Source organism: Microcaecilia unicolor, chromosome 1 (genome assembly GCF_901765095.1).
Source record: "Microcaecilia unicolor chromosome 1, aMicUni1.1, whole genome shotgun sequence".
Classification (NCBI taxonomy): Eukaryota; Metazoa; Chordata; class Amphibia; order Gymnophiona; family Siphonopidae; genus Microcaecilia; species Microcaecilia unicolor.
This window is the reverse complement of record NC_044031.1, coordinates 677857441-677880808: the sequence shown is the minus strand read 5'-3', so window position 1 is coordinate 677880808 and position 23368 is coordinate 677857441. Positions and strand designations below refer to the sequence as shown.

General features: G+C 49.8%; 1 protein-coding gene across 1 annotated transcript in view; it reads left to right on the top strand.

Moving 5' to 3' along the window:
- BBS4 (Bardet-Biedl syndrome 4) overlaps window positions 1-23368 on the top strand; it is a 190187-nt gene that overhangs the window by 36080 nt on the left and 130739 nt on the right. Inside the window, 1 exon segment of the mRNA XM_030187602.1 lies at window positions 8511-8562. Coding sequence (XP_030043462.1) covers window positions 8511-8562 — 52 coding nt within the window.

The window sequence follows — 23368 nt, the reverse complement described above, 5'->3', positions numbered from 1 at the left end:
GCGACTAATTTCTTCCGGAAGTCCGATCATCTGTTTGTCCTGTTTGCTGGACATAAAAAGGGAGACGTGGCTTCTAAAGCTACGATCGCTCGCTGGCTTCGGGAGGCAATCGGATCTGCTTACCTTTCCATGGGGAAGCCTCATCCTCTTCAGATTCGAGCGCATTCGAGTAGGGCTCAGGCTGCGTCATTTGTGGAGTACCGGCTGGTACCGTTCGGGGACATTTGTAAAGCGGCTACTTGGGCATCAGTTCATAATTTTTCTAAACATTACCGGCTAGATGTCGCTGCGCATCGGGATGCGTTTTTTGGCGCTTCTGTTTTGGCTTCCGGGGGAGTTCGATCCCACCCTTCTTGAGGATTGTTTTGGTACATCCCACAAGTTTCTGGATTGATCTGGGGACGCAATGGAAGGTAAAACTAGTTCTTACCTAATAATTTTCTTTCCATTAGTCCCATCAGATCAATCCAGAGGCCCTCCCTGGGGTTCATGTTAGCTGATTCTGTATGATGTATATATGGAAGGGTTTGTTATGGTTACTGGTGCTTCTACTCACGTTCTTCTGTTAGTCTGGAAGTTTGGTTTAAACAAGTTATTAGAGAACAGTTGTTACTATGGAGCAGCTTGGAGGTTTTCCTTCAGATTATATGCTGTTTTCGAGAGGCAGGAGGGTGAACTATTGTTCAAATGATTTCTTACTGCTTTAGTATCGTATATTGAAGTTAGGCTGGCTGCACATGCCCTCTAGTGACGAACTTCGGTGTTCTCTCTATCTAACCTGCTAGTGGAGGGACATAACCCACAAGTGTCTGGATTGATCTGATGGGACTAATGGAAAGAAAATTATCAGGTAAGAACTAATTTTACCTTTTGTCACTAAGACACATGACAGATTTCTTGTGCTTATGAATGCTTTCTTGAGACTCTCAGTACGCTTGGATGCCATTTTCAGTTCTGATATATATGCCAGTAGCAAGGATGATCACTTCCCCAGCAACCTAGTGCTACCAGTGACTCCACTCCTTTCAGTTCTGATATAAAAGCCAGCAAAGTGAAAGTGAAAGAAAGAACTTGTTTTAAAATGTGCATGTCTGTGAATAGTCAGGAACACAGCACGAAAGGTGATGTGCTGGTTACATATATATTATGTCCTTGAATGTGCAAAACCCCAAATCTTGATCGTGCGAATAGCGAGAACACACTATAGAACAAAATTTAAAACATTATTTACATACGGATTCCACAGAAAACAATACCATTTTGGGTTCCTTATGTATATTATAGTTCACACAACGTCATAGAAATAGCTTTTTTTAACATTATTTTCTTTGATAAGAGGGAATGAGGTAGTCCTGGAAATAGGAGATAGTTTAGATTTTAAATAAATTCTTGATAATTTAGATTCTGTCTTATAAGGAATTCTGATCTCTGCTTATTTTAAAATATGTTTTATTCTGTTTAATTTTTAATACTTTTAATTAATAAGTTCTATTTCTCCCTGTAAAATATCTTTTCAATTCAGTGTTTACATCTTTGTCTGACTTTTCAAGTGATATTTTCTGCAGTTTAAGAGGTCATCTGGTTTCAATTATCCACATTGCTAGCTAGTTCTGTGTATGAAGCAAAAGGTGAAAGAGGTCAGGAAAAGTCAACGCTTTTCCTTGATTGATTATAGATAAGTGTAGGACTGGCCCCTTAATGAATGCCCCGAGGGGGGTAGAGCCCAGCTAGCACTTTAAGTTATGAGCTAACTGGGAATCTGATTATGTGAATAATAAAACCCACCTCCCCGCTCCCCCCATTTTCTATTTCTGTTGATGGCTCTCTCATTCTCCCTGTCTCCTCAGCTCGAAACCTTGGGGTCATCTTTGACTCTTCTCTCTCCTTCTCTGCTCATATCCAGCAGACCGCCAAGACCTGTCGTTTCTTTCTTTACAACATCCGTAAAATCCGCCCCTTTCTTTCCGAGCACTCTACCAAAACCCTCATCCACACCCTTGTCACCTCTCGTTTAGACTACTGCAATCTGCTTCTTGCTGGCCTCCCACTTAGTCACCTCTCCCCTCTCCAGTCGATTCAAAACTCTGCTGCCCGTCTCATCTTCCGCCAGGGTCGCTTTACTCATACTACCCCTCTCCTCAAGACCCTTCACTGGCTCCCTATTCGTTTTCGCATCCTGTTCAAACTTCTTCTACTAACCTATAAATGTATTCACTCTGCTGCTCCCCAGTATCTCTCCACACTCGTCCTTCCCTACACCCCTTCCCGTGCACTCCGCTCCATGGATAAATCCTTCTTATCTGTTCCCTTCTCCACTACTGCCAACTCCAGACTTCGCGCCTTGTGTCTCGCTGCACCCTACGCCTGGAATAAACTTCCTGAGCCCCTACGTCTTGCCCCATCCTTGGCCACCTTTAAATCTAGACTGAAAGCCCACCTCTTTAACATTGCTTTTGACTCGTAACCACTTGTAACCACTCGCCTCCACCTACTCTCCTCTCTTCCTTCCCGTTCACATTAATTGATTTGATTTGCTTACTTTATTTATTTTTTGTCTATTAGATTGTAAGCTCTTTGAGCAGAGACTGTCTTTCTTCTATGTTTGTGCAGCGCTGCGTATGCCTTGTAGCGCTATAGAAATGCTAAATAGTAGTAGTAGTAGTAGTAATAAAACAGAGGATTGAGCTATTGGTAAATTACTATGCAATGTTGTGCCTGTTACAATTACTGATGTCCATACGTGTGAATTAGAATCAGGGATTGCTAAATAATAGAATCTGAGAATTTAATAATAATAAAATGCAGGAGATAGGTGCCGCATTGTCTAGTTTGAGAGGCCCCAGGTCGTAGGTCAGTTTAGGAAATATTTGAAACCTGTGTAACTGATATTGTAAGTAATGTGTAGAGATAATTAGTTCAAGACAGGGTAATCAATCTATTCCTTACCATCTGGTGAGAAGGTGGAGGCTAGAGGGGTTTAGAACCATATATAAATGAGAACAGAAGCAGCTTACGAAAGAGACAAGACACAGAGAGCCAAGAGAAGGAGAGGGTTAGCGCTGATGTTCTACTTTGTTTGCTGGCAAATAAAGAAGACTTTTCTCTTATTCTGGTGTGTGGTATTTGACTCCTGAAGTACCACAGATTCTGCTAACAATAGTGGTAATTCCTGCATCAGGAAAAGGTTTTCTATTTGTGGTGTCATCCACCTCAGTTCAGTCTCCTATTCCACCATGTCTTCTCTTTTAATTAGTCTAATGGATGAACTTGGTGGGGATTGCTATATCCTGCTGGTAATCCTTTCTAAATCTAGTTATAGCTGTAGTTGGTTTCTATTGACAATTAGGATTGAGTCAGGCACACAGTCAGTGAGGACATCTGACAGCAATGGGGCAGAATAGTTCTTCCAGAGCATGCACAGGCCTTCCTATGTGCAGTGGTCTCCTCAGTCTCCCAGTTTTTGTTTGTTCTGTTCTGCTTAATGAACATGAAAATAAAGCTCTCTCGTATTGAAGAGATTTCCTTATCTCTGCTTGCCTCCAATGGTTTTTCTTCTTTTTTAGTAGAAAAGATTTAATCAGTTCCATTTGTTAGCTTGTTATTTTGTTGTTCGAAAATGTCCCAGATGTCTCCTTGAGTCTAAAGGATTGCCCGAACCATTTCCACAATGCCTATGAGGCAGAGAAGAGATATTTGCTCACCCAGAGGGAGGAAAGGAGATTGAGTGGAGTGGAGGAGTGGCCTAGTGGTTAGGGTGGTGGACTTTGGTCCTGGGGAACTGAGGAACTGAGTTGGATTCCCACTTCAGGCACAGGCAGCTCCTTGTGACTCTGGGCAAGTCACTTAACCCTCCATTGCCCCATGTAAGCCGCATTGAGCCTGCCATGAGTGGGAAAGCGCAGGGTACAAATGTAACAAAAATAAAATAAATAAAAATTATAGCCTCCACAGAGATTAGCTGACTGTATATATGCTAGCAGATCCCCCTTTGTGGTTGTTGCCTCTGCTTCCCTACACAGTGGCTTTGAGTCAAGCTGCAAAGGAGCAGCGTCAGTGATCTTCCAAATTGGCAGGAACCTCTTCAAATGCTTCCAGTCCTAAAGCTCAGTTACCTTCAGCGCCCTTGCACAGGCATGTGAGTTTCCCATAAAAGTGCTGAAGAAATGCAGACACCTAAGTGCAGGGCTACACAGCCATCTCCTGTGCTGTCCACACCTTTGAAACAACTCTGGCTGGACAGTAGCATGACCTTTGTGTTATTCGACTAGATCAAACATCACATTGGTTTGCCAGAGCACCACAGCAATGCAGATTGTGAGCAACTCTTCTACACCCTATATAAATTTCAAAAGAAGCCTGGCACAGTGGTTCTCAGCTTCATACTGGCCTTGTCAGAATTGATTCCCACATATTAACAGACTTGTGGTTTTTTTTTTAATCCTTGCAGTCTTAAACTATGTCCATTACCAATAATAGAGAACAGTGGTTCCTACTTCATCCAAATCTCAAATGGCTAGCCCTGACAGCAGTTTCTGCCCTAGGGCTACCAGTGCCCATGTAAAATATCGTGGTCACAGATGTATCTGTGCTTTTAAGTGGAACAGATTCTTCATCTCCATCTTACTAATGGCCATGACTTCAGTATCCTCCAAATGCCATACTTAACTACCTATACCACTTCTTTTGACAGGTGCTGCAAATGTCCTCCATCAGAGTACATATCAGTATCGGTGCACTCTCATATCCACATCAGTTTGAATCTGGAAGCCAATGTCCAACCATTTCTTGATTCATAAAGGGGCGTCTGCTTCATTTTACTTGGAAGACCCTCTTTTTAGTAGCTGTTGTTACGGCAAGAAAAATAAGTAAATTGATCACCTATGAACCATATAGTTGGTTACATCACAACAAGATAGCTCTTACCAAAGGTGACCACACTTTCTATTTATGTAAGGAAATAATGCTCCCTGTCTTTTGTCCTAAACTGAATAAGAATCCACACAAGAAGTTTTTTCAGACTCTGGAAGGCAAAGATGTCTCTCATGCTGTCTTAAATTAGTGTGGTTGCTATTTCAGTCCACATAAAAGTATAGAAATACAGGTTTCTAAATATAAGGCAATACCTTATTAGACTAACAGTACCTTTTTAGCTAGCTATGGGGAGCTACCCCCCCCCCCCCTTTTCCTCAAGTGAGGATAGAATGGGCAGAAGATGGCAATACTAGAATAAGTGAATCATAAAAGCATTCCAATGGTAATCTGATCAGAAGCAGTAAAAATTTATGGTTTATAATGTGATCAGATCTAAAAAAAGATTTGGAGCGGGTTTTTTTGTTAGTATCTTTAAGATCTGGTCATTTTAACTTTAAAAGTGTTAACGTTCCTGGATTGTTTTAAAGTTTCTTTTTAGTACCCTGATTATAAGGTTATTAATGCAGTGCTCTGGACCCAAGAAGTGACACCTTGGTTTGTCTCCTGGAGGCAATTTCTCTGAACAAGTTAGCATTGTGCATAATGTGACAGAATGGAACCTCACTCCTAAGTCAGGGCGTGTGAAGTATGATCTCAGTCTATCAAATTTACTGCTAACACTTTGCTTTAGAAATTGCATCATGACAAAGAGCTTCCCTTTTGAGATTCTAAGTTTATAAGTAACACGTATAGGCAACCTATCTAGTTGTACTTGGAAAGTGTTTTTGATCAAGCTTGTCGCACTAAAAACAATAGGAAATATTTATGTATCTTTCTGCCATATTTTCTTGGTCTCAGGCTGCATTTTTTGGCACCAGGATCGTCTCTCTCTCCAGGCAGTTATGGCATTTGATGTGTCTTTTGACATCTGATCCGTCTCCCAGACTTGGCATCCTCATTCACATTTTCTGCATTGAATAATAGATACCCATACCCTTCCTCTAATGTACTTGTGTCAGAGGGAAGGCTCCGGACCAGTGTGAGCACTGCAGGATTTAAAAGGCGGTGGGGGGGGGGGGGGGGGGGGGGAGGAATTTAAGAAATGCTGGATCGCCGGGAGTCTTCAGCCTGCGGGGCTTGGGGATCCCTGACATTCACAAACCAGCTCTGCCGCTGTTGGGTGGGCCGGAGCTCAGAGTGGATGGGCCTGTGCCCACGCCATTTGATGGCATCACCCACTTGTGTGCCTTTTAGCTCAGTTGTCTATAGAAAACATTTATGACAGATGAGAAGCAATGCTTTATTGTTGTTAGATGCTATGAAAAATCACTTTTTGTTGATGAGTGATAAAACTGAATACTTCTATTCTTAGTTAAATGTAGGTGTTTATTTTCTGGCTAAATAAATAGCTTCTTTGAGAATCTGAACAACCAGTGCTTGTTTTTAATGTGTTTTTTTGCTAGGTACCTTTTCCATTGGAATGAAATATATACATTTGTGTCACTTAGGATTCATCAGCACTAATAAAAGCCCCCAAACTGAGTGGAGGATACAAGACAAGCCAGGGAAGGGACAGAGTACTAGGGGATTATTTTTGTTGTTGGTTTTTTTGGTTCATCCAGTAAAAACCTTGTTTTTTGTATCAAGGGTATTTTATCAGTATTGATCAGTTAAAACTTAAATTCAGACGCTGTAAGTATACCTTGTTGTTACAGTCTTAGATTTTTGGAAGGGTATGCCAACAATAGTTAACAAGTGTAATGTTTCTAGTCTGACTTTTTTTTTAATATTGGTACTTACAGTTATGATGGATCTTTTCTTGATCAGAGGAACATATGCTTATACATTGTGTTCTGAAATTTTGTCCTTTTACAGACTTTCTAAATGGCCAGTTGTTTTTCCAGTTTGAAAAATAGTTTAATCCCGCTGCCTGGATTAAATCAAATTTTAGTGTAGAAAAAATCCAGTCCAGAAAAATATTGAGGGGCATAATCGAAAGGAGCGCCCAAGTTTTCCTGAGGACGTCCTCACAGGACATCCTGGCAAAGGGGCGGGGAAACCCGTATTATCAAAACAAGATGGGCGTCCATCTTTCGTTTCGATAATACGGTCGGGGACGCCCAAATTGCGAAATTTAGGTTGACCTTAGAGATGGTCGTCTCCGATTTTCGGCGATAATGGAAACCGAGGATGCCCATCTCAGAAACGACCAAATCCAAGCCATTTGGTCGTGGGAGGAGCCAGCATTCGTAGTGCACTGGTCCCCCTCACATGCCAAGACACCAACCGGGCACCCTAGGGGGCGCTGCAGTGGACTTCAGAAATTGCTCTCAGGTGCATAGCTCCCTTACCTTGTGTGCTGAGCCCCCCAACCCCCCCAAAAAAACTCACTCCACACAACTGTACACCACTACCATAGCTCTAAGGGGTGAAGGGGGGCACCTACATGTGGGTACATTGGGTTTCTGGTGAGTTTTGAAGGGCTCACATTTACCACAAGTGTAACAGGTAGGGGGGATGGGCCTGCACCCACTAAAACTGCTCCAGGGACCTGCATACTGCTGTCAGGGAGCTGGGTATGACATTTGAGGTTGGCATAGAGGCTGGCAAAAAATATTTAAAAAGTTGTTTTTTTGAGGGTGGGAAGGGGTTAGTGACCACTGGGGAAGTAAGGGGAGGTCACCCCTGATTCCCTCCGGTGGTCATCTGGTCAATTCGGGCACCTTTTTGAGGCTTGGTCATAACAAAAAATGGACCAAATAAAGTTGCCCAAGTGCTCATCAGGGATGCCCTTCTTTTTTTCCATTATCGGTCGAGGACGCCCATGTGTTAGGCACGCCCCAGTCCCGCCTTCACTACGCTTCTGACACGCCCCAGTGAACTTTGGTCATCCCTGCAACGGAAAGCAGTTGAGGATGGCCAAAATCGGCTTTCGATTATGCCGATTTGGGCGACCCTGGGAGAAGGACACCCATCTCCCGATTTGTGTCAAAAGATGGGCGACCTTCTCTTTTGAAAATAAGCCTGATTGTGACCTTGTCCATAGCTCTGCCAGATAGGTAATTAGAAGGGGAGAGAACTGGTTTCTTTCTTTGGAGATGTTTATTGTTTTGGGGGTTCTTATTCTATTGCATTCACTGAAAATTTTAACGTCTGTTTTATCATTCCCTTATTCCTTATGTGTCCTTTTTGTTCTGATTAGATTGTAAGCTCTGACGAGTATGGACTCTCTTTATGTTCAAGTGTACAGCGCTGCGTACATCTAGTAGTGCTGTAGAAATAAGTGGTAGTGATAAGAAAAGAACAACTAAGTGATGGTTGAAAAATGGATCTAAACGTGGTAACCCTAAGCAGACATAAGGAAATTATCACCATCAGAAAAATGTAAATGGAATGTCAAAAAGTTCAGCTACTATGTAAAACTGCTTGTTCACTTTTAAAACAAAGTTATTGGAACTGCTTTTGCTGGCATTATCAGTCTATCCTCTGATTGATAGACTGATAATGCCAGCAGTTCCAATAACTTTGTTTTAAAAGTTTAGTAGCACTGCCTTCACACTATTTGAAACACATTCTAACAGCCATTTCCCTTGTTCAAGGTCCCACCACTCCCAGTGGCTACAGAGTCTCGGAAATCACGCCTGAAAAAAGGTAAGTATTTTGAGATGCATTCAGTTCAATATAATTTTTCTACATAACAACCATTGGATATGTTTTATTCTTATTTTCTCTCCCTCTATGTAAGTGGGAAATGACAAGAAAGGGGCCTTAGCTCTCAGGTCAGTTGGTAGCCTGTGATTGATAAAATGGAGCAGAGTGATACAACAGCTCACAGGTCAGGAGTACTGGGAACAGATAACATGAACCAGGCAAGTGAGACTCTTCACCAGCAAGGTCTGTGTTTCTTGCTGGCCTTGTATACTGCTCTTCATTGGATGCTCTGCCCTCTTACTTCATTCACCAATTGACAGAGCTTTCCAGACAGCTGTGTATATGTACTGTAAATATCAGTGTTTCTGCTATTTAGAATCCTACCTCTGTTGCAGGTGTTCATTGTTTTAAGTTCTAGGTTTCTTGAAATGACCTGAGCAAATTACTTCCATGACACACCCACACCTCAAAGGCTCTTTCAGACAGAAACCCAAACCTGGTCTCTCTGATGGTGTACAGTACATTGCTGAAGCATAGGTTTAGTCCTGGTGTAATGCCATAATGTATATTTCCTTGTCATCAAGCAGATGAAGCCATTACGTATGGGTTGTGTCCATCAACCAGCAGGGGGAGATAGAGAGCACTCAACTTTTCTCAGTGCCTCATGGCCAGCTAGCTCCACTGCCTCTTCAGTATTCTCTATCTCCCCAAGCAGGGTGGCTGCAGCTTCTTCGAGCTCCATCAAAATCTGCCTGGGGGTGGCTCCTGGCTTGCCAGTTGTTAGCCGGGGTGTTAGAGGCTATAGCAGCTTCACTTTGAAGGCACATAGGTCAGCCCTTTCCCTGCCTTACCCATGCCCCTGTGGATGTGGACATATTAGCTTGCTTTTCCCTGTCCTTGCCCACTCAGTGGATGCAGGCACATTGGTTCGCCTTTCCCTGCCTTTCCCACTTATCTGAGCCTCCGGAGTGTTTTTATTTACCTCTGCTTTCCTCACAGCGTTAAAAAAAAAATAATAATAATTCTCCGAGGACAAGCAGGCTGCTTGTTCTCACTGATGGGTGACGTCCACGGCAGCCCCTCCAATCGGAAACTTCACTAGCAAAGTCCTTTGCTAGCCCTCGCGCGCCCGCGCGCACCGCGCATGCGCGGCCGTCTTCCCGCCCGAAACCGGCTCGAGCCGGCCAGTCTTCTTTTGTCCGCACTCGGTACGGTCGTATTTTTCGCCGTGTCGAGCCCCGGAGAGTCGACCTCGCGCGTCCATATTGTTGAACGTGTTTTTTCTTCGGAAAAGTTTTTCCTGTACTCGGGAAGTGCTCCGGAACCCCTCCACCGGGTTTCGTTTCAATCCTCCCCGTATTTCCAGCTTTTGGCCCCGATAAGTTTTCTTTCGTCGTCGGGGTAGGCCTCTTTTCGGCCTCGGTCGAGATTTTTCTCCCTCTACAGTTTTTGGTGCTCTTTTTCCGTCATTTCGGACTTTGATTTCGCCGGCGTGATTTTTCCGCCCATGACATCGAAGCCTTCCAGCGGCTTCAAGAAGTGCACCCAGTGCGCCCGGGTTATCTCGCTCACTGATCGACACTCGTCGTGTCTTCAGTGTCTGGGGGCCGAGCACCGCCCTCAGAACTGTAGTCTGTGTTCCCTGCTTCAAAGGCGGACTCAGGTAGCGAGACTAGCCCAGTGGAACGTTTTGTTCTCGGGCTCTTCGTCGGCATCGGCACCGGGATCTTCGAGTGCATCGACGTCGTCAGCGTCCAGACCATCTTCCTCGGCCGCCCTTGCATCGAGTGCATCGAGGCATCGGGCCCCTGCATCGGCGCCGAGACATCGGATAGCTGCATCGACGTCGGTGGTACCGGGACCTTGTCTGCTGATGTCGTCGGACGGTGGTGCATCGTCAGGAGTGCAGGTGAGGGCTGTCCATTCCCCTGCTGGTGGCGGTGAGCCTTCGGGTGGGTCTCCTCCCACCCTGAGGGCTCCTGCGGTACAGCCCCCCCGAGACCGACCTTCTTCGGCCTCGGCCCCGAGGAAGCGACGGATGGATTCTACGTCCTCCTCGTCGGTGCCGGGGAGCTCCGGTGACATGCTTCGGAAGAAGTCGAAGAAGCATCGACACCGGTCTCCTCCCCGCGTCGGCACCGAGAGCTCTGGGTCGCCGAGGGATTCGGCACCCAGCAGGCATCGGCACCGAGAGGACCGCTCACCCTCTCTCCAAGAGGTGTCGATGCGCTCCACTCTGGACAGCCCGGAACAGCCTCCTCGCCCGGAACAGGTCCTGACGTCGACGCCTGCATCGACCTCTCAGCCTTTCTCTGCAGCCGCTCTAAACGAGAGCCTCCGGGCCGTTCTCCCAGAGATTCTGGGAGAGCTGTTGCGCCCTACCCCTCCGGTACCGGCGGTGCTTGCACCTCCGGTACCGTCGAGCGTGGCGCCGGCTGGCCCATCGCCCAGGTTGAGGTCCCCGACGTCGGTACCGCGTGCGGTACCGACCGCGGCCACCTCCCAGGAAGGCTCCCCGACTACGTCGGCGGAGGGAGCTTCGCCGATGCGGGCGAGGGAGTCTACCTCTCGACGCCCCCATCGTGGACGTGGCTCCACTGAGTCGAGCAGGGCGAGGTTGCAGACACAGGTTCGTGAACTTGTGTCTGACACCGAGGGTGAGGCCTCGTGGGAGGAAGAGGAAGATCCTAGATATTTCTCTGACGAGGAGTCTGAGGGTCTTCCTTCTGATCCCACTCCCTCTCCTGAAAGACAGCTTTCTCCTCCCGAGAGTCTGTCTTTTGCTTCCTTTGTCCGGGAGATGTCTACGGCCATCCCCTTCCCGGTGGTTGTGGAGGACGAGCCCAGGGCTGAAATGTTTGAGCTCCTGGACTATCCTTCTCCACCTAAGGAAGCGTCCACCGTTCCCTTGCACCATGTCCTAAAAAAGACATTGCTTGCGAACTGGACGAAACCCTTAACTAATCCCCACATTCCCAAGAAGATCGAGTCCCAGTACCGGATCCATGGGGACCCAGAGCTGATGCGCACTCAGTTGCCTCACGACTCTGGAGTTGTGGATTTGGCCCTAAAGAAGGCTAAGAGTTCTAGGGAACATGCTTCGGCGCCCCCGGGCAAGGACGCTAGAACCTTAGACTCCTTTGGGAGGAAGGCCTACCATTCCTCTATGCTCGTGTCCAAGATCCAGTCTTACCAGCTCTACACGAGCATACACATGCGGAACAATGTGCGGCAGTTGGCGGGCTTGGTTGATGCTCTTCCCCCTGAGCAAGCCAAGCCTTTTCAGGAGGTGGTCAGGCAGCTGAAGGCGTGCAGAAAATTCCTGGCCAGAGGAGTTTATGACACTTTTGATGTTGCGTCCAGGGCCGCTGCTCAAGGTGTGGTGATGCGCAGGCTCTCATGGCTGCGTGCCGCCGACCTGGAGAATAGAATCCAGCAGCGGATTGCGGACTCGCCTTGCCGTGCGGACAACATTTTTGGCGAAAAAGTCGAACAGGTGGTAGAGTCTCTCCACCAGCGGGACACCGCATTCGACAAATTCGCCCGCCGGCAGCCTTCAGCTTCTACCTCTACAGGTAGACGATTTTTCAGGGGAAGGAAGACTGTTCCCTACTCTTCTGGCAAGCGTAGGTACAATCCTCCTTCCCGACAGCCTGCGGCCCAGGCTAAGCCCCAGCGTGCGACTCAGCAAGGCCCCGCGGCTCCCCAGCAAAAGCAAGGGGCGAGCTTTTGACTGGCTCCAGCAGAGCATAGCCGACATCCAAGTGTCCGTGCCGGGCGACCTGCCAGTCGGAGGGAGGTTGAAAGCTTTTCACCAAAGGTGGCCTCTCATAACCTCCGATCAGTGGGTTCTGCAAATAGTCCGGCAGGGATACACCCTCAATTTGGCTTCAAAACCTCCAAATTGTCCACCGGGAGCTCAGTCTTACAGCTTCCAGCACAAGAGGGTACTTGCAGAGGAACTCTCCGCCCTTCTCAGCGCCAATGCGGTCGAGCCCGTGCCATCCGGGCAAGAAGGGCTGAGATTCTATTCCAGGTACTTCCTTGTGGAAAAGAAAACAGGGGGGATGCGTCCCATCCTAGACCTAAGGGCCCTGAACAAATATCTCGTAAAAGAAAAGTTCAGGATGCTTTCCCTGGGCACCCTTCTCCCCATGATTCAGCAAAACGATTGGCTATGCTCTCTGGACTTGAAGGATGCCTACACACATATCCCGATACTGCCAGCTCACAGACAGTATCTGCGATTTCAGTTGGGCACACGCCACTTCCAGTACTGTGTGCTACCCTTTGGGCTCGCCTCTGCGCCCAGGGTGTTCACAAAGTGTCTAGCTGTGGTAGCAGCGGCACTTCGCAGGCTGGGAGTACACGTGTTCCCATATCTCGACGATTGGCTGGTGAAGAACACGTCCAAGGCAGGAGCCCTGCAGTCCATGCAGATGACTATTCGCCTTCTGGAGCTACTGGGGTTTGTGATAAATTACCCAAAGTCCCATCTTCTTCCAGTGCAGAACCTCGAATTCATAGGAGCCCTGCTGGATTCTCGGACGGCTCGCGCCTATCTCCCAGAGACGAGAGCCAACAACTTGTTGTCCCTCGTCTCCCGGGTGCGGGCGTCCCAGCAGATCACAGCTCGGCAGATGTTGAGATTGCTGGGCCATATGGCCTCCACAGTTCATGTGACTCCCATGGCCCGCCTTCACATGAGATCTGCTCAATGGACCCTAGCCTCCCAGTGGTATCAGGCCGCGGGGGGTCTAGAGGACGTGATCCACCTGTCCACGAGTTTTCTCGAATCCCTGTATTGGTGGACGATTTGGACCAATTTGACTCTGGGACGTCCCTTCCAAATTCCTCAGCCACAAAAAGTGCTGACCACGGATGCGTCTCTCCTGGGATGGGGAGCTCATGTCGATGGGCTTCACACCCAAGGAAGCTGGTCCCTCCAAGAACGCGATCTACAGATCAATCTTCTGGAGTTACGAGCGATCTGGAACGCTCTGAAGGCTTTCAGAGATCGGCTGTCCCACCAAATTATTCAAATTCAGACAGACAACCAGGTTGCCATGTACTATGTAAACAAGCAGGGGGGCACCGGATCTCGCCCCCTGTGTCAGGAAGCCGTCAGCATGTGGACCTGGGCTCGCCGGAACGGCATGGTGCTCCAAGCCACATATCTGGCAGGCGTAAACAACAGTCTGGCCGACAGGTTGAGCAGGATTATGCAACCTCACGAGTGGTCGCTCAACTCCCGAGTGGTGCGCCAGATCTTCCAAGCGTGGGGCACCCCCTTGGTGGATCTCTTCGCATCTCGAGCAAACCACAAAGTCCCTCAGTTCTGTTCCAGGCTTCAGGCCACCGGCAGACTGGCATCGGATGCCTTCCTCCTCGATTGGGGGGAGGGCCTGCTGTATGCTTATCCTCCCATTCCTCTGGTGGGGAAGACTTTGTTGAAACTCAAGCAAGACCGAGGCACCATGATCCTGATTGCTCCTTTTTGGCCGCGTCAGATCTGGTTCCCTCTTCTTCTGGAGTTATCCTCAGAAGAACCGTGGAGATTGGAGTGTTTTCCGACCCTCATCACGCAGGACGAAGGGGCTCTTCTGCATCCCAACCTCCGGTCCCTGGCTCTCACGGCCTGGATGTTGAGGGCGTAGACTTTGCCTCTTTGGGTCTGCCAGAGGGTGTCTCCCGCATCTTGCTTGCTTCCAGGAAAGACTCCACTAAGAGAAGTTACTTCTTTCATTGGAGGAGGTTTGCCGTCTGGTGTGACAGCAAGGCCCTAGATCCTCGCTCTTGTCCTACACAGACCCTGCTTGAATACCTTCTGCACTTGTCTGAGTCTGGTCTTAAGACCAACTCCGTAAGGGTTCATCTTAGTGCAATCAGTGCATACCATTACCATGTGGAAGGTAAGCCGATCTCAGGACAGCCTTTAGTTGTTCGCTTCATGAGAGGTTTGCTTTTGTCAAAGCCCCCTGTCAAGCCTCCTACAGTGTCATGGGATCTCAATGTCGTTCTCACCCAGCTGATGAAACCTCCTTTTGAGCCACTGAATTCCTGCCATCCGAAGTACTTGACCTGGAAGGTCATTTTCTTGGTGGCAGTTACTTCAGCTCGTAGAGTCAGTGAGCTTCAGGCCCTGGTAGCCCAGGCCCCTTACACCAAATTTCATCACAACAGAGTAGTCCTCCGTACTCACCCTAAGTTTCTGCCAAAGGTCGTGTCGGAGTTCCATCTGAACCAGTCAATTGTCTTGCCAACATTCTTTCCCCGTCCTCATTCCTGCCCTGCTGAACGTCAGCTGCACACTTTGGACTGCAAGAGAGCATTGGCCTTCTACTTGGAGCGGACACAGCCCCACAGACAGTCCGCCCAATTGTTTGTTTCTTTTGACCCCAATAGGAGGGGAGTGGCTGTAGGGAAACGCACCATATCCAATTGGCTAGCAGATTGCATTTCCTTCACTTACGCCCAGGCGGGGCTGGCTCTTGAGGGTCATGTCACGGCTCATAATGTTAGAGCCACGGCTGCGTCGGTAGCCCACTTGAAGTCAGCCTCCATTGAAGAAATTTGCAAAGCTGCGACGTGGGCTTCTGTCCACACATTCACATCCCATTACTGCCTGCAGCAGGATACCCGACGCGACAGTCGGTTCGGGCAGTCAGTTCTTCAGAACCTGTTTGGGCTTTAGGATCCAACTCCACCCCCCGAGGGCCCTGTTTGTTCTGTTCCAGGCTACACTCTCAGTTAGTTGGTAAATTTTTTTAGGTCAATTTCTGTTATGTCCTCGCCGTTGCGAGGCCCAATTGACCATGGTTGTTGTTTTGAGTGAGCCTGGGGGCTAGGGATACCCCATCAGTGAGAACAAGCAGCCTGCTTGTCCTCGGAGAAAGCGAATGCTACATACCTGTAGAAGGTATTCTCCGAGGACAGCAGGCTGATTGTTCTCACAAACCCGCCCGCCTCCCCTTTGGAGTTGTGTCTTCCCTTAAGAGTATTGTCTTGCTACATACTGGACTGGCCGGCTCGAGCCGGTTTCGGGCGGGAAGACGGCCGCGCATGCGCGGTGCGCGCGGGCGCGCGAGGGCTAGCAAAGGACTTTGCTAGTGAAGATTCCGATTGGAGGGGCTGCCGTGGACGTCACCCATCAGTGAGAACAATCAGCCTGCTGTCCTCGGAGAATACCTTCTACAGGTATGTAGCATTCGCTTTAAAGTCGCGTCGCGCTTTAGCGCAGCAATCTTGGAAAAGAGGTTTTTTTCCTTGAGATTCTTCTGCAGGACCGGAGCTGTGATACTCGGTCCAGTGAGGTAAGAGTGTTTTCTGACTCCTCCGGGGTGGGCCCGCGATTGGGACGTTTTTTGGCGCGAACCGCCATTTTTGAATTTTACCGCCGTTTTCTGCGATGGCTGCGGAGACTGTAAAGCGCTGTTCTAAATGTGGCAAGCGCAAATCAGCAGCGGGGCTCTGTAATTCGTGCTGTACAGACGGTAGAGCTGGCCCGAGCATGGCGAGCGGCGATCTTTCGCGCTCTGAGCTGGCAGCGGGCGCCATTTTGGATTTTTCACACGGCGCGGCCTCCATTGTGACGGAGAGCCCTGAATCCGTGGGGGTGGGGGGGGGTCCTCTGAGTGAAGCTAATAATAGAGCTGATTGCCCTGGGCAGGATCCGGGCGGTCAGGGAGTGGTTTTCTCCCCTGATTTTGTTTTAATGCTGTATAGGGCGTACATGCTTAAAAGAGCTCTTCCACAGGGATCTTCGGACCCTCTGCCTTTCCCCCCCCCCCCCCCCCCCCCCCCCCGGTGGATCCTGGCCTTTTGGAGTTGGCTTTGCCTGTTTCTTATCCTCCTGATAAACGCAGAAGGGCTAATTCCCCTTCTGAGTGTGGTGCACCCCCCGCCCCCCCCCCCACCCCCGTGGTCGGGCTATGAGGAGTCTGGCAGAACTTCTTGGGCTGAGGAGCCAGAGTCTGGTGCAGAATTGCCATAGGAGCTTGATGATCCGTCTGCGGTGAGGATTTTCTACCGCGAGGAGCTGCCAGCGCTTATTTCAGATGCCTTACAAGCCCTCTCGATTGAAGATTCTGGGAGTCGCACAGCCTCCTCGGTTAATCCAAGGATGGCTAGTACCAGAAAGCCTGCTCAAGCCTTTCCTTTGCATGACTCCATCCAAGAGCTTATTTCAGCTCAATGGGCTGACCCCAAGGGACCTTTGAAGGTTGCCAGGGCTATGGGGCAATTATACCCTCTGAGTGAGGAACATGTGGCTCGCTTTGCAATGCCTAAAGTAGATGCCCTGGTCACGGCTGTGACAAAGAGAACTACCCTCCCTGTTGAAGAGGTGTTGCCCTGAAGGATATTCAAGACCGCAGGCTTGATTCAGCTCTGAAGCGGTCCTTTGATTTGGCAGGTCTCACTGTTCGGGCGTCTGCATGCAGTTGTTATGCTGCTAGAGCCTGCCTGGCTTGGTTACAGCAGGCAGTGGAACAGCCCGGTGATGGAGCGAAGACCTTATCTGAAGTGGCTGTGCGGATGGAGTCGGCCTTGTCCTTTTTGGCTGACGCCCTTTATGATATGGTCAGAGCTTCGGCTAAGCAAATGGCTGTAGCAGTGGCGGCTCGCCGCACTCTTTGGCTACGACATTGGGCGGCGGACATGGCCTCTAAGCAAAGGTTAGTGAAGTTGCCCTTTCAAGGCCTTCTGTTTGGTGAGGAGCTGGAAAACATTGTTAAAGGCCTGGGGGATTCCAAACCTCAGCGCTTGCCCGAAGAAAGGCCGAAGCCTTCCTCTAAGGGTCAGGCGGTCCGTCCACTCCTCTTACAGACCTCGCTTCCGTGAAGCTAGAAGGTACCGCTCGGGGCGTGCTGCTGGGTTCACTTCGCATGCCCGCTTTCAGCAGAGAAACTCCTTTCGCTCGGACAAACGTTCCACAGTTGCCGGTTCAAGGGCTGGAGTTCATGGGCGACCCTCTCAATGATGGTGCGCCGGCCCTCTCCTCGTTTCCTGTCATCGGAGGAAGACTTTCCCTCTTTTTCGAAGAGTGAGCCAAAATCTCTGCAGATCAGTGGGTCTTGGACCTGATCAGAAACGGATACCGAATAGAATTCGATGCCCCGGTGAGAGACGTGTTTGTGGAGTCCCGATGAGGTTCTGCCACCAAACGGGCGGCGGTAGAGGAGACTTTGCACAGTCAGTGCCAGATAGGGGCTGTGACCCCAGTGCCTCCCGCCGAACAAGGTCTAGGCCGCTACTCCGTTTACTTTGTGGTGCCACGAAAAGGCGGGTCTTTTCGCCCGATCCTGGACTTAAAAGAGCTAAACAAGTCCTTAAGAGTGCGGCATTTTCACATGGAAACCCTGCGCTCCGTCATTGCGGCGGTACAGCCAGGAGAGTTTCTCACGTCTCTGGACCTGAAAGAAGCTTACTTGCACATACCAATTTGGCCCCCGCACCAGAAGTTTCTGCGGTTTGCGGTGTTGGGAAAACATTTCCAGTTTCGGGCCTTGCCTTTTGGCCTCGCCACAGCTCCCCGAACCTTCGCCAAGGTAATGGTGGTAGTAGCTGCCTTTTTCAGGCGAGAGGGTATCCGGGTTCACCCGTACTTAGATGACTGGCTCATCAGAGCAGACTCAGAAAAAGAGAATCATCTAGCTACAGCCAGAGTGGTTTGTCCTTCAATCTCTGGGCTGGGTTGTCAATATGGCCAAAAGTTACCTGACCCCCTCGCAATCTCTAGAATATTTGGGGGCCAGGTTCGACACAGCCTCGGGCTATGTGTTTCTTCCTAAACAAAGACGGTGCAAGCTTCAGAATCAGGTCCGTCTGCTCCTGAGGATGCCCCACCTGCGAGCTTGGGACATTGTCCAGCTGTTGGGATCGATGATGGCCACCTTGAAAGTGGTGCCATGGGCGAGAGCGCACCTGAGATCTCTACAGTATTCTCTACTTCAACGATGGTCTCCAGTATCTCAGGATTATCAGTGCAGACTTTCTTGGCTCCCTGCGGCCCGCCTCAGTATGGAGTGGTGGCTCTCGGACAGCATGTTGCGGCGGGGAATGCCGCTGGCGCTCCCCGATTGGTGCCTAGTGGTGACAGATGCCAGCCTGAAGGGCTGGGGCGCACATTGCCAGGGGAAGCATGCCCAGGGTCTGTGGACGCCCGACGAGTCAGAGTGGTCTATCAACCGCCTGGAGTTGAAAGCGGTGTTTCTGGCTCTTCTGACCTTTCAAGTGACCCTGGAAGGATTGGCTGTCCGAGTGATGTCGGACAACACAACAGCAGTGGCCTACATAAATCGACAAGGCGGCACTCAGTGCAGAGCTTAGCCGCGCAGGCCGAACTAATTTGCCACTGGGCCGAGCTGCATCTGCAGTCCCTGTCAGCAGCTCACATTGCAGGTCAGAGCAACGTGCAAGCCGACTATCTAAGCAGGCATCAGATCGTTCCAGCGGAGTGGGAACTAGCAGACGATGTATTCCTGCAGATATGTGCCAAATGGGGCAAGCCAGTGATGGATCTTATGGCGACCAGTTCCAATGCCAAAGTCCCGTGCTTCTTCAGCAGACGGAGGGATCCTCGCGCTGCTGGGTTGGATGCCTTGGCTCAACCCTGGCCCCTGGGCTTGCTGAATGTCTTCCCTCGGTGACCCTTGATAGGGCGAGTGCTCCTGCGGGTTCGGCTGCATCCAGGAGAAGTGGTGCTTAGCGCCCCGGATTGGCCCAGGAGGCCTTGGTATGCGGACCTCCGACAGATGCTGTTGGAGGCTCCCTTTCCGTTACCTCTGGTTCCGCACCTGTCACAGGGTCCGGTGGCCATGGAGGATGCCTGCCGCTTTGGTCTTATGGCATGGCGATTGAGAGGGCGCAATTGAGAGATAAAGGCTACTCAAATAAGGTAATTTCCACTCTCCTGCAGGCCCGTAAGAGCTCCACTTCCTTGGCTTATGCCAGGATTTGGCGCCAGTTTGAAGTCTGGTGTATTTCAAGAGCGCTTTCTCCGTTGCGGGCTCCTGTCTCGCCGATTCTGGACTTTTTGCAGGATGGTGTACAAAAAGGCTTGGCCTATAATTCCCTGCGGGTGCAAGTGGCAGCATTGGCCTCCCTGCGTGGCAAGGTTGAAGGCGTGTCCTTAGCTGCTTATCCAGTTGTGGCACGGTTTCTTAAAGGGGTGCTTCGGCTCCGTCCTCCCGTGCGGGCACCTTGTCCAGTTTGGAACCTGGGGTTAGTATTGAAGGCCCTTCAGGGGGCTCCCTTTGAACTGCTTCGGCGTGCTTCAGAGAAAGATTTGACACTGGAGGCCGTCTTTTTAGTGGCCATTACCTCAGCGAGACGGGTGTCAGAGCTCCAGGCGCTGTCCTGTAGAGACCCTTTTCTGCAATTCTCAGAGTCAGGGGTCACGGTTCGGACCGTGCCTTCCTTCATGCCTAAGGTGGTTTCAGCGTTTCACCTAAACCAGCCTGTTTTTCTTCCCTCCTTTGTTGAGGAGGAGTTTCCAGGTTCATTTGGGCAGTTGCACCTTTTGGATGTGCGCCGGACTCTGTTGCAGTATCTGCGAATTACAAATTCTTTCAGGACCTCTGATCATCTTTTTGTGCTGTTTGCAGGTCCTTGCAGAGGGTCTTCAGCGTCTAAAACCACTATTGCCCGTTGGCTGAAAGAAGCTATCTTTTCAGCATATCTGCTGTCTGGCCGGGCTCCGCCTGAAGCCTTTAAGGCACATTCCACAAGAGCGATTTCCTCTTCCTGGGCGGAAACTGGAGCACGATCTCTTCATGAGATTTGCAGTGCTGCAACATGGGCTTCTAAGCTCTCTTTCGCCCGACATTACAGGCTGGATGTGACTGCCAGGAGGGATGCGTGTTTTGGAGCACAGGTGCTAGCGCGTGGTGTGGCTTGTTCCCACCCTATTTAGGGATTGCTTTGTTACATCCCATACTACTACTACTACTACTACTTGACATTTCTAAAGCGCCCATAATGGCTTCATCTGCTTGATGACAAGGAAGGGAAAATTAGGTTCTTACCATGATAATTTTCTTTCCTTTAGTCATAGCAGATGAAGCCATGAGCCCTCCCTGTATGATTGTCTGTATTGCAGTGATTCTGATTTTAGGTGCTGTTCTTGTTTCCTGAAGTTATATTCCTTCCTTGGGGAGTCGGAAAACAGTCTTCAGGATTCTTGTTACAGTTATAGGAGGATGAGTTCGTTCCCTCCAGTTCATGTTTTGGGAGGATGAGTTTATTCCCTCCAGGAGGATGAGTTCTTTCCCTCCTTTTTGAGTTCATGCCCTTGTTAAGGGCCATCGTTCGCTGTGAGGAAAGTTCATGTTATTCCCGTTGCTGTTTGCCATACTGCTTTGGAAGCTTCAAATACTGAAGAGGCAGTGGAGCTAGCTGGCCATGAGGCACTGAGAAAAGTCGAGTGCTCTCTATCTCCCCCTGCTGGTTGATGGACACAACCCATACGTAATGGCTTCATCTGCTATGACTAAAGGAAAGAAAATTATCATGGTAAGAACCTAATTTTCCCATTACTATGTATCTTTTTTTTGTTTTCTTTCCAATCCAATGGAAGTTAGAAAGAATTATTAAAAAAGGGTCAAGAAAATTATCCCTCTGTCTCGGGACAAAATAACTTGCCTAAACTTACAAGTGTAATCATTCTGCAGCTCCTCGTATCTCTCCTCTCTTTTGTCTCCTTATTCCCCTGCTTGGGAACTCCATTCTTACAAAGTAGATGACGGCAGATAATGACCTGTATGGTTCATCCAGTCTGTTAAACAAGATAAACTCATAATATAAGGTACTAGTAAAAAAGGCCCGTTTCTGACACACTTGAAACGGGCGCTAGCAAGGTTTTCCTCGGAGTGTGTAGGTTTGAGAGAGTGTGTGTGAGAGTGACTGTGTGAGAGAGAGAGAGTGAATGTGTGCGTATGACACAGAGAGAATGAGTGTGTCTGTGAGAGTGTGTGTGTGAGAATAAGAGTGTGTGCGAATGCATATGTGAGCCACAGTGAGCGTGAGAGTGTGTTTCACACAGATACAGTGTGTATGAGAGAGAGTGTGTGAAACAGAGTGTGAGAGAGTATGTCTGCGATACACAGACTCTCTGTGAGAGTGTATGAGATCGAGAGATTGTTTGAGAGTGCCTGTGTGACACATAGAGAGTGAATGTGAATACAGTGTGAGACATAGAGTGTGTGGTAGATAGTGTATGAGAGTGAAAGAGACACTGTAGGTGTGCCAGATATACCTCCCCCCTCCCTCTGTGTGGTCGCAGGACACCCTCCCCCTTCCTCTCTCTCTCTCTCTGGTCGCAGGACCTCTCCCCCTCCCTATGTGGCTCCCCTCCCCCCCTTCTCTCAGGTCTCCCTCCCCCCTGCTTTCAGGTCTCAGGACCCCCCTCCCCCCTCCGTTAGCCCCCTCAGGACCCCCTCCCCCCTCCGTATCTGGCCTCAGGACCCCTTCCCCCTCCGTTGTCTCAGGCCCCGCCCTCGCCGCCAGGTCCCCCCCCCCCCCGAGGTCACAGCCGCTCACCCCTTCACCCCCCCCCCCCCCCCAGGGAGCCACCGCTCCTCCCCTCCACCCCCCCAAGGTCGCCACAGCCACTGCTCCCCCCTCCACCCCCCACCCCCCCGATGTCACCGCTGCTCCCCCCCTCTGTCCGACGTCAGCTCAGCTGCCATTTCCGGCCACTGCTGCTTCTCCTGTCAAGCAGCAGCGGCCGGTACAAAAACGAAAAAACCAAATTGAACCTGCAAAAATGCTTTTAAAAAGGAAGTGGGGCACTGCAGGCAGCCATCGGCTGTCAGCTCTGCATCTGCTCCTCCTTTCACCTCTCACGTCACTGCCTCTGGAGTAGAACCCCTGAGGAGCGCAGCGACGTGAGAGGTGAGAGGAGGAGCGGATGCAGAGCTGACAGCCGATGGCTGCCTGCGGTGCCCCGCTTCCTTTTTGGAAGCATTTTTGCACGTTTAAGTTGTTTTTGTACCGGCCACTGCTGCTCAACAGGAGAAGCAGCAGTGGCCGGAAATGGCAGCTGAGCTGATGTCGGATGGAGGGGGGAGCAGCGGCGACCTGGGGGGGGAGGGTGGAGCAGTGGCTGCGGCGACCTCGGGGGGTGGGTGGAGGGGGGAGCTGTGGCAACCTGGGGGGGTGGAGGGGTGAGGGAAGGCGACCTCTGGGGTGGGGCGTGGCGAAGGGCTGAAACTGCGTCTCCAACGTTCAGAACGCTGCTGTGTTTTGATTGGGCACTTTCGCTGCTGACCCACCCGGAAGTGGGAGGCGTCAACAGAAGCACGAATGCCTCAAGGCTTGTGGTCACGCAGTCAGCTTCAGAACGTTGGAGGTGGGTTTTATTATATAGGATGATATGCATACTTGGTCTTGATTTGTCCTTGCTATTTTCAGGGAACAGACCGTAGAAGTCTGCCCAGCACTGACCTTGTTCTCCAGTTGTGGATCTTGAATCTGTCCAGTCACGTTCAGGATACAGACTGTAGAAGTCTGCCCAGCACTACCTTCGCTTCCCAATTACTGATGTTGCCATCTAATCGCGGCTAAGCTAGTTTGGTTCCACTCCTCTGTGTTTATCCCATGCATTTTTGAATTCTGTTATCGTTTTCATCTCCACCACCTCCCACAGGAGGGCATTACAGGTATTTACCACCCCCTCCGTGAAAAAGTACTTACTGACATTATTACTGAATCGGCTCCCCTGCAGCCTCAATTCATGTCCTCTAGTTCTATCACCTGACCATCTCTGGAAAAGGTTGGTTTTTGTTAATACCTTTCAAATATTTGA